This window comes from Mastomys coucha, unplaced genomic scaffold (assembly GCF_008632895.1).
Source record: "Mastomys coucha isolate ucsf_1 unplaced genomic scaffold, UCSF_Mcou_1 pScaffold18, whole genome shotgun sequence".
In the NCBI taxonomy this organism is placed as follows: Eukaryota; Metazoa; Chordata; class Mammalia; order Rodentia; family Muridae; genus Mastomys; species Mastomys coucha.
Window position 1 is genome coordinate 99,792,796 of NW_022196900.1, and position 12,002 is coordinate 99,804,797.

Sequence of the window (12,002 nt, forward strand, 5' to 3'; positions counted from 1 at the left end):
AAAAAAAAAAAAAAAAAAGAGTAAACAGACAGACAGACACACACAGTCAGTCTCTCTCCCTCTCCCCCTCTCTCTCCAAATCAAAGGACCCCTCAAATGGTATGTTTGAGGCAGTTGCAAACTTCAATGTTAAACATAGTTCACAAAGCAACAAAAGTTGTTTCCCGGTGTTTAAGAGCTATGATTGTCCTGTTTGCTGAAAGTGGAGTGGATGATGGACGCGTGAGGTTGCAATCAATCCTCTGGTAGCCCACTGACTCACTCAGGTATTATTATTACTTTGCCCCTGGCCTCAGAGGTAGTATTTTTCTTCCTTTCTTTTAACTTTAATGTATATTGGCAGGCACCTGGGTCTCACTGGATCACCACCCATATACTGGCAGCTTTGACAGGCATCAATGGGATTACAGAGACAGCAGCAGGAGCCAGGAAAACCCACAGAATAGAAGGCAAAGGTGGCACCTTGACTACCCATCTGGTGTACAGACTACTTGGGCTCTGCTGGACCTTCCTGGCTCTTAAGTCAAAACAAATCTTTGCAAAAATAACAATGTTCCAGTTGAGTAAACTCTTTATTTATGCATGCCTCATTGTAACTCAATGGGAAATGAGGCATCTTTTAAGGCACAATGATATATCTAAAGAAAAAAGTCCCAGGAAGAAGATGAAGATGGCAGAGGGGCCTTGGGAGAGGTGTTTGTACTTGGGGGACTTGTTTCAGTTTCCGTTTTGTTTTCTGAGAGAGGATCTCACTCTGTAGTGTGCCCATCCACACACACATGAAATCACACAATGCTGACTAAGTAAAATCACTCGTTGAAAAAAATGAACTATTTATTTTTAGCTTAAATGTAAGAATATAGAAGAATATATGAAGAGAAAGTAATTTAAAGCTAAATAATAGTTTTCTCTGAGAAAATGAAATAATTCAGTAATTTTTTTCTTTTGCTTGACTTAACTCTCTGCCTTTCCTCCACTGGGATACCATCACACTGAGGTGGGGGTGGGGAAACAGGCAGAGCTATCCTGAAAGTCTACATCTACATGAAATATCCTAAGTCTGCTGGATATCCAAGGAAACCACAACATGGTTTTCCTGTCGTTTTACACTTTAAAACAACAAAATAAAAAACAAAAACAAAACAGCAGTAACAACAAGAACAGCAACAAAAAACAGCTGGGCTTGGTGGTACACACTTTAATATCAGCACTCAGCATTGGAAAGGTGGAGGCAGGCTTGGTGGTACACACTTTAATATTAGCACTCAGCATTTGAAAGGTGGAGGCAGGCAGAGCTCTGTGAATTGCAGGCCAACCTGAGCTACATAATGAGTTCCAGGCCAGCCAGAGCTATGTAGACCATGTCTTTAAAAAATTAAAATTAAAAAGTTAAAATTTAAATTAAAAGTTAAAATTTAAATTTAAAGTTAATGTGTGTAGTGTTCTTATTTGTATTGAGCTTTAGCTTGTTAATGAGAAACTAGGATGAGAATATGATTTATAATGGTCTACAAAGTAACCTATAGATATTATGGTTTTGATATTTAAATTTTTAAAATATATTTGTATGTGTTTCCGCCTCTGGGGAAGATGTGGGTGTGCATGTGAATGCTGGGGTCCAAGGAAGCTAGTGTCAGATCCCCTGGAGCTGGGGTTACTGGAACAGAGAGAGTCTAGGTCCTCTGAAATAGCAATATGAGCTCTTAGCCACCAAACCACGTCTCCAACCCTTATGAAATGCTACCAAGTCCCTTTTGAAAATGAGGAAGCATAGCAGATGGGCTTAGGAGAATAACCAAGCCACTGAAAATCATACCCAGGACTCAAACTTGATCCTCTCATTTATTCCTTACAGCAAACTGAAACAGATAAGGAACAAAAAAGAGAACTGAACAAAAGGACAGACCTTTTTCCCCATTCCTGATCCCTCTAGGTTAGGGTTACAGAAACCCTGCTCCTCTCCTGTCTCTCACTGAACAGATGAGGCAGTAATTCTTCTTCAAGCATAGCATAAATGTCCTATAACTTAATTTTAATTCTATGTAATCCAGCCATTTAAAAACAGTTCTAAAGTAATCTTAATTCAAACTGCAGTACACACGCCCACTTGGCAAGCAGCCTTTTGTGGTATGCAGGTCCGTGCTCTCTGTGGAGGCTTGTAAGAGGGTACTAAGGTGTGGGTGAGAATCAAAGAGTCATATGTATAGTCACAGGTGCTACTGAGGAATAATGGACCTTCAAGTTGTAGGGCTCGGTAGAAGAAAGGTCCTTAGGCCACTGGTACCACACCCTCAGAAGGAACTGTAGGACCCTGCCTATCGCTCTGTTTCTGCTCCAGTTTGAGATAGAAAACTTTGGCTCCTACACGTGCTCCTGCCAGGATACACCATTGTTACCAGAGGCTCAACCTGCAGGATTGCCCAATACTAACCTAAGTAAAACTGTTTGTGGATGGTTTCTCATAAAATTGTGAGCCAACACAAACCTGTCTAGCTTCAGATAACCGTCTTTGGCATCCTGTCATAGTGATGACGATACACAAGGGTCTACATTACAAAATACTCTATGATCTTTGCTATAGGATGAGCACTAATGGCAACCCAGAGGCTTAGTCTAGTTTTGATTCCAGTAGAGCAGCTTGAAGTCCTCAAGGAGCTACTAGGAATCCAGACTTATCTGGATGAGTCTCATACTCTGGACCAACAACCGCCATGAGATAAAGCCAGGAGAGAAGCACATGTTTCTATGCCAAGATCAATGCTACAAAACACACAGAAAAGTCCCAATGAAGAGAAATTAATGGGTGAATAAATAAACTCCCAAGGGGAAAAAAGTGCCATACTAAGATACTAACCTAAGTAAAACTGTTTGAAAATTATTTTATCTTCTCTACTTCAATACCCTCAACTATTATAAAACTCTTGAAACAGCAGATACCTGGCTCTGCTGTTACTATGTCAACCATTCTGCAGTTGAAGTACAAAGTTCTGCATACTGCTGTACCTCACTGGGTAAACCAGAAACAACAGACACCTCCACATTCACTCCTCTGGCTTGTTCCCCACACAGCCAAAGCACATCAAACTTTCCATAGAGTAATGTGAAAGTATTTGGGAGGACAAGAAATACGGCCCAGGAGTTTAAAAGCTCTTCCAGATGACCCAGGTTCAATTCCTAGCACCCACACAGTGGCTCACAACTGTCTGTAACTCCAGTTCCAGGAGATCTGAGACCCTCTCCTGGTCTCTGCAGGCACTGCACACACATGTTGCTCAGGCACACATGTAAGCAAAACACTGATACTAATTAAAAGTACTTTGGGCCTTACAAAATACAGAATGTTGCCACTGTTCAACTCCACAGACAACAGACAAACGGATGTGGCTGTGAACCAATAAATAAAACTTTCCTCATTAACTGAAATTTGAATTTCATTGTATCTTCATGTGACACAATGTTTAAAAATATAAAAATGCTTCTTAGTTTTGGAGTTTTAAAAGACAGGGTGTAAGTTGGATCTAGAGACAATCTTTCCTACAGCTGGAAAACAGCAGTGAGCATGACTAGCACCTTATGAAACCAAGCTCTGTAGAACTGACTGTCAGTTTCCAAATGACATCCAATTACAAGGACACAGCAAGGACACACTATCTATCGAGATCACACACTAACATTTATTCACAATGCTAACTCATAAAAAAGAGGCTTTGCTCCTTCAAAAAACTGTATTAAGAACTCCTCACTATGCAGTGATCATTTCTGTATCAATTTCAATTGATAAGCAGTTCTACCTCTTCTCTGTTCTCTAGACTAGAATTTATTGCCAAGCTGATCAAAAATGCAATAGAAGCAGTAATTATTCACATAAAAGAATAGATTTTTTAAAGACTATTAAAAAGATAAGCAATACTAAGTTTCAAAGGCCTAGAAAAAAATAGACTCTTGTTGGTCTTATAAATCTTTCTAAGAGCTTTTGGGCAAAAATGACCAAAAATGTACAGAAGTTTACATAACTTTTGATTTAACATTTACACTTCTAGAAATGTGTCTTAAGGAAAATATCAGACAAGTCGGAATATTGCATGTATAGTGAGCTTATTCTTAGAAGAGCTGTACATACTTAGCAAAAGATTAAAGCCATTTACATGTTCAACAGAAGTAAACCATGGATTACAGACAGACATACAGGCAGGCAGGGTTATGAGCAACCACAAAAAAAAAAAAAAAAAAAAAAAAAAAAAGGCAAACACAAAGTACCTGACACAGACAGAGACACAGCCCTTGGACACAGCAGAAAAAAGCACGCTACACTCCAACATGTGGTGTGGGAATGGTACTAGTGTTGAAGAGGCAAAGAAAAGACAGCCTGCACTACATGAGGTTCTGACCAAAGCAATTCCTCACTAGCTTAGCAAATTCTAACTATAGAGCTAAAAGAATGTTCGTAGAGACGCCACAGTGCTAGGAGTTTCAGTGAACTTTCCCTTTTGGTTAACTGTTTATATACTCTCTGTAATATACTATTAGTTTATGGTATGCACATAGTTTTCTTTTCTGTTTTCTAATTACACTGTGTGTTTCTGAGCAGGAGGTTCTTCTTCCCCCATGTGGGTGCAGTGATAGAATTCGGGCCACCAGGCTTGGTGGCAGCACTTTCACCCAGTGAGGCACCTTGCTAACACTGTTTAAATTTTTAAGCCCTCTAACTGGGCCAGGTACCACATCATGAATCCCTGCACTGAAGAAGGGATTATGTACTGAATACCAGAAATACTGATGGGTGGGAAACCTGTGGGTATGCAGGTAAACTGGGTAGAAATGGCTTCCAAATGTGTGTGGATGTAAGAGTGCGGGTTAGAAATGGGTTTCAGGCTATAGCTTTCCTCTCGGGCTCGGCCTTGATCTGTAATGCTTTCCACCAAGCTGGAATAGATGAAGAAGCTCTCATCAGATACACAGAGCTCTTTGTTCTTGGACCTCTCAGCCTTCATGATGAGTGTCTGTACATTACCCAGGCTGTGGGACTTTATCATAGCAGAACAAAATAAACTGAAACAGTAGTATCGATTTTTCTCAGAACCTAGCACTGTTCTAAAACAAAATCTAATTAAGAGCTAGAATGTGCCTATATTATCAGTACTCAGGAGGCTAAGGCAGGAGGAGTTTGAATTTGTGGCTAATTTACAACCAAGACTCTGTTTCAAAGCAATAAAAGCAAAATAAAGCAATCTATCCTTAAAGGATTATTAGAATAAATCTTACTTAGGTTTTATTTTTTTTGTTTGTTTGTTTTTTGTTTTTTTGAGGCAGGATTTCTCTGTATAGCCCTGGCTATACTCGAACTCAGAAATCTGCCTGCCTCTGCCTCCCAAGTGCTGGGATTAAAGGCATGGGCCACCACAGACCAGCTCAGAAAATTTAAAAAAAAAATCTGTTTATTAGCAACCACATGAGCCCAAAACTTGAAAGGCTTTTTATCAGCTTCAGGCATATAGTAGCCCATGCTTGAAATTCTAGCACACAGGAGGTAGAAGTAAAAGGATCCTATTTCAAAGTCAACCTAGGCTACAAAGCAAGAGTCTGTCTTTAAAAGGGAGGGGACAACTTTGTATCAGGGATGGTTTCAAAATTCTGATATTGCCCAACACACCAGGATGGTCAAAAGAAGTGTTACAGACAGTCCAGCATGTCAGGTCCTCACAGTTCTGCTTAAAGCAGATCAAAACATTCTCTCTCTCTCTCTCTCTCTCTCTCTCTCTCTCTCTCTCTCTCTCTCTCTCTCTCTCTCTCTCTCTCTCACCTATTTCATGCACTCAGCCTGAGCATTTTTTATCTTTCTTTGGAGTAAGAGGAATGTGAATGCCCCCAGTGAAACCTTGGGGGGCTGGCAAGATGGCTCACCGGGTAAGAGCACTGACTGCTCTTCCAAAGGTCCCAAGTTCAAATCCTAGCAACTTCATGTGGCTCACAATCACCCGTAATGAGATCTGACACCCCTTCTGGTGTGTCTGAAAACAGCAATAGTGTACTTATCTATAATAATAAGTAAACCTTTGGGCCTGAGGGAGCAGGGCCAACCAGAGTGAGTGGGGTTAACTAGAGTGAGCAGAGGTCCAAAATTCAATTCCCAACAACCACATGAAGGCTCCCAACCACCTGTACAGCTACAGTGTACTCATATACATAAAATAAATAAATAAAATCTTTAAAAAAAAAAAGAAACCTTGGAGAACTTAAGGAGTGAGACAATCAAGGGCTCAAGAAAGGCAACTAGACACTTTGTCTTAGGTGAGCAAACAATGGTGTACTAGCTGGGATGTAAGATTTCACTGCTAAGGTATTAGGCAGGTCCCAAGGGGTTTTGATGGAAGAGCAATCACTAAGACACAGTTCTGATGATAAACTCTTTCTATGATATTAGGAAGAGACTTTCTGATATAAGTCTGGGGATAAGAACAATAAATTAATTTTTCAATTTATTTATGACAAATATGTCCATTATAGTTATTATTCCTGATACTTTGTCATACGCATGTATATACACCTATGTTATCTATATACTATTTTAACACTTCCTAAAAATAAAAAGTCCTTTCAGATATGAGAACTAAGTGAGATTCTGACTTTTCTTCCTTGTAAGGAAAAGTCAGTCTACACAAGAACAAGATGTAAACTTGAACCTGACTAAAAAGAAGTGATATTTCCACAATGAGTTACAAACTGAAGCCTATATATGCAAAGAATCTTAAATGATTAGCACTAGGATGTTAATGTGTAGAGGAAAATGAGTCCCTAGTAGTTCTCGGTTGCAAATCACAATTTTGAGCATACTATGCATGAATTTGAATGAAGATGATAATTCTCATAAGACTTGAGTGATGCTTTACATAGCATGTCCAATATCAAACTGTTACACTGGATACAAGATGCCACTGTATTCCCTTAGGCAGTGATGGCATCTGTTCTACCAGGCACTATACACACAAACCATAAATGAGCATGTGATTCCCTGACATTACTCACTTTGACTATTAACCAAGTCAAGGAAGCCTGTTAGCTTCTTTTGAGAAACTTCTAAAATTAATAAGGTGCTTTATTTGAGAGCAATATTGTACAGGCAGCACATTTTTAATAATACTAAAATAAAGTTGTCTCTAGCAATGAAGACATTTTGTGACTAGGCCATTTTTTCTACAATTACAAAGCTCTTTCACTTCCAAACGGTCCTGATTCTTGTGGTAAATTCTTGTTTCCCAAAGCCCCCAGGGTTTGCAGTCAGATACTATCACAAACAACTGACTCACAAGAAAGAAATATGAAATGATGAAACTGTCAGACCAAGCTCTAACCTTTAGAGCCTTATGAACTGCTCCCCTCCCAATGCCCTGAGATTCTTGGGAGGAATTTGCCCACACACTTCACTGTCAGGATTTTATGTCAACAAGTATGAAACAGATATGATTCCTTCTCATTCAAAATGGAACTTGTAAAGAAGTCATCCCCTGAGGTGCGTCCCAGGGCACTGACCTTCAGAATCCCATGCAAAGCCCAAGAACACAAGTACCTAATGAAATGTTTTCATTACCCAACTCTTCAAATGGAAGGCTTCGCAGCACATAAGTTAAGTAAGAAAACTAGTGCAGAAGCAGAATCTGGCCCAGGAAATCTGGGAGAACATGTGGAACTGTCCCACTGTTCCCAGGAGACGTGTATGGCTCTGACTACATCTGTCCCACTCAGGCCTGGACAGGGTGAGCAGAGGCAGCTCCTCCATTACTGAAAGCTTCTATAAAAGGCTGCCACTCCTCTGTTTTGTCCTCCAGGGTTGTTGAAAATATATGAAGTAGAAGAAAATCCTTTCATAAAGTTAAAAGTTCCATGTAAATGTGCTGTATAAGTCTACCTCTGACTATTCCAGGGACATAGAACTACTTCCTGCCATGCAGAGAGGAATCTAATACTATTCTTTGTAGCATTTGGAGTCTATTTTACGGTGTATCTGTGTCATTCATAAATGACACAGGAAGTCAAGGTCTTAAGTACAAGGCAAAATGCCCTGGACAAAGAATACAAAACACAGATGTGCCATTTACCATCAAGGACAATGGAGCAGCTTCAAACTACACACACACACACACACACACACACACACACACATACAAACAACAGTCTAACCAGAAAAGTCATTTTCTCTTTAACGAAAACATTTAACTTGTAAGAACATATTTAAATTATTGTTTTAACTTTAGCACGTCAGATCTTGTGAGAACAGGGACTGGGCTCTTTAAAATGCTTGAAGCTCTCTTACCTCCCACATGTACACATTATTCCTAACCTGGGATCTCTTCTTCTTATCACCAACAAATGGCCCAAACTTTTTCCCTTTTAAAATTGGTTTAGTGGCCCAGACACCTAGAAAATAAAACCAGTATTTTCATAATGTAATGTAGTTATTTTAAATATAGAAAGCATTAATGCCATTCAGTTTTACAAAACAACTAAAAAGCTAGGTTGCTTAACAGCAAAGTAACTGTATGAAGTTCAATCAAAGAGAACATAGTCCTCCAGGGACTCTGAGTCCCTTCTGTGTGTCCCTCAATAGCGTCTGAATAGTAGTCTGTAAAGAATCCGCACTGATTACAACATTAAAGTTTACATTAACTTTCCTATGTAAAACAGACCATAGGTAGTACAATCATAAACACTTGAAAATTAACAGAGAAAAACATGAATGGAATAAAACTACCAATCAAATTCTTCATTCTATCATTCTACAGACCTCAAACTGTCCTAAGTAAACAAAAGTTGTTCTTATAATCCTCTTATAATGTTTAGGACTTGGGTTTTATAAATAAATGCTTTTGGATTTGATTTGCCTAATTACAGTGGAAACATAGTTTCTACTCATTAGCTTTGTAAAACACAGTTCATGAGACACCTTGTCTTGCAGAGTTCAGAGTCAGCATATATGCTAACCTATGGCATCCCTCGAATCCCTTCTATCTCCTATTTACCTGTCATAAAACCTATCAGAAAGCCCAACAAATCAATGAAGACTCAGTCAGTAGAACGACAAGATCCCTGTAGTCAAAAGAATCGCACATTCTGGACAGGTTCCCTCATGTACACAACAGGAGGTGGAGGCTAGTCCCACTGTGTGTAGCTAGGACATACACACTCCGCTCCCACCAAAAGCCAGTTAGGAACTACATCTATAAACACTAACAATCAGTTAAACTGAGAAACAGCCACTTCTGTTCAGACAAAACAATATAAGAACCCAATGCTCACTAAGCAAAGTTCCAATGAGAATTAGAAAACGTGCAGGTCAGATTCACAACACTCATCAGAAGAACATCTACATGACAAAGGGATACACACATGATCTATTAAGGAGTGTGTTCTTACAAGATCTTTACAACTTACATCACAGACACAAAAGTCAAATACAAACAAGCTTGTATACTCAACAAGAAATTCTAGCCAGCTTACATCGTTCATTCAAATAGCCACAAAGGATCCTTAAAGTGAGAATGGTGAGGCAATGAGTAGGGCAGACTATCAGTAACAGGAACAGATGTAAAGTCAACTGAAAAGTAAAGAAATAAATGTGATAACATAATCACACTCAAGGCTCAGTGAAATCAGAGGAAACCATCCACTCTGCAGGATGAGGCCCATGGAGATGCAGAGGAGGGCACACTGGAACACAGAACCAAGGACAGAATATGCAGGTGGAAGCTTTCCATATAACTCTTGTCTACCATGGATTCTTATGTAGGAAGTACATACACAGCACATAATCTTTTAAGTAAGGGTCAACCTTTCCCTTCTTTGGCATAATGCCTACCTAGCATGATCCCTGCTCCCCTGAGAGCAGCCTACTCCTTGCTGCCCAACTCCACAGGAGTACTCACCAATGCGAGTCTTGTCGACCGCAGATGGTAAAAGTCTCACTTCCTCTGGAAGTCCTCGAAGCACATGTTCAGGTACCTCAGCCAGAGTCTCAGTGGCAGCCACAGACTCAGTGTTCTGCAAGGCAAACAGCAGAAGGGTCGTAGCAAAAGGAAGAAAGCCAGTAGTGCTTTTTGTTTTGCTTTGCATTGATCTTTAGTTTCTCAGCCAATAAGCAAATAATGAGAACTAACTGGAACTGAGGAGTACACAAAGCAGACTAGGGCAGGTCTGGAGTTGCTGTGCCACTTGCTGAGTCTAGTAATGAAACACTAGCATCCTGCGAGCCCCTAGGGTCTATTCTGCTCCAGCCACCTGTATCCAGTTTCAAAATATGTAAGTCCCTAGCACTGCACTGCTCTCTAACAGTGCCCTAACAACTGGGCACAGCATACACCTGTTTCTAAACCAAAGGCTACCAGCAATGTACTACAACCCTAAAAGAATAATTTTGGCATACTCCAAGAAGTCCATTTGACCAATCAGATGCTGCCTCCCTCCTCCAGCAACCTGAGCAGGTTGGACATTCCATAGAGAGTGACAGCTCACTGTTAGCCTTCACTTCAAGTGGGACTTTTCAAGAAGAAATACTGACCACTGTGTATCAGGCCACTAGACAGCAAAGACCACAATATCTCAGAGTTGACAGGAAATAGAGAATTATGTCTCAAAACTTAGCTGGAATTCATCAGAGTCTTAAGAAATAAGATTAGTATTAAATGTTTGTATAAGGAATAAGGATACTAGTATCAACAAGGAAAACCAGGATGTAGCTTTTAGAATCATTTCCAAATCAAATTGAAAACTAAAGACTAATTTTTCTACAGCAATGAAGCATTTTTAATTTTTGTTTGTTTGTTTTTCAAGACAGGGGTTTCTCTGTATAGCTCAGAGTGTCCTGGAATTAACTACGTAAACCAAGTTGGCCCCAAATTCAGAGATCCACCTGTCTCTTCCTTTCAAGTGCTGGGATTAAAGGCATGTATCACCACTGCTGGGCCTGAAGCACTTGTAACTCTTAAGAATGTTGTGTGTGCCAGGCTTGGTGGAGCGTGCCTTTAATCCCAGCACTAGGTGACAGAGGCAGGAGTATCACTGTGAATTCAAGGCCAGCCTTGAATATCAGGTTCCAGACAGACAAAAACACATAACAGAAATACCTTGTCTCAAAAACAGTAACAAAATGTTAGGCACCAAAACAAAACAAAAACAAAACACCAAACAAAAGCAAACAAACAAAAACAAGACACCCAAACTCAAAAATGCTTGAGTTTCAATATTTAAAAAAAAAAAAAAATCAGTTCCAACAATTCCAATCATCATGGACTGTACCCTGGCTGTCTTGGAGTCAGAAAGCCCAAGAGGACATCTATAGACATATCACCTCTGGGGCAAGGCCAAATACCAGGGTGCTTGCTTCAGAAGCACAAATACTTTCCTCTGCTCTGATTTACATCCTTTTCCCAACAAAACCTCCAACATACTTTCTAAAAATAGAAGTTTCAAACTGCCCCCAGAAAATAGCCTCCTGTACTTTAAATTAGCTAAAAATATCAAGAACCTTAACAGACATTTCTCACCTCTATATATGGAATTCCTACTTTAAAATGTCTTAATACAGAAGCTAGATATTTGGAAAAATGAATAAGCTTTTTCTGCCAAAAGGGGAAAAGTACTGACCTGATAATATCCTATTATATGATTATCCTATGGCACCAATAAACAGAATAACACCAATAAATATTTGCCAGAGTTATGAGTGTATAGGGCTGGCCACTTAGAATAATCAATGAGAGCCTTCTTCCCTTTCCTCAGCTGCGGCCTACCCATCCTCCCCAAGAGGTAGCCCCTACAGATATACACACATACACACACACACACACACACACACACACACACACATATATATTTAAATATACATACACACACTGCATCTGTCATCAGACACACCAGAAGAGTGCATCAGATTCCATTACAGATAGTTGTGAGCTATCATGTGGTTACTGGGAATTGAACTCAGGACCTCTGGAAGAAAAGTCAGTGTTCTT

At 39.7% G+C, this 12,002-nt stretch overlaps 1 protein-coding gene across 7 annotated transcripts in view; it reads right to left on the minus strand.

Moving 5' to 3' along the window:
• Prdm2 (PR/SET domain 2) overlaps nt 1–12,002 on the minus strand; it is a 108,117-nt gene that overhangs the window by 62,582 nt on the left and 33,533 nt on the right. For 5 of the 7 annotated variants that reach the window (XR_004121178.1, XM_031379371.1, XM_031379370.1 and 2 more), the window contains 2 exons: nt 9,918–10,032; nt 8,309–8,412 (listed from right to left, as the gene is read on the minus strand). The exons of 1 other annotated variant lie outside the window; for it this stretch is intronic. Coding sequence is in view for 4 of the 6 variants with exons in the window: in XM_031379371.1 (XP_031235231.1) it covers nt 8,309–8,412; nt 9,918–10,032 (219 nt within the window). In the remaining 2 variants the exon portion in view is untranslated. Of the gene's footprint in view, nt 1–8,308; nt 8,413–9,917; nt 10,033–12,002 lie in introns of those variants that run through there. One more of the 7 variants, XM_031379374.1, reaches the window with a different exon arrangement.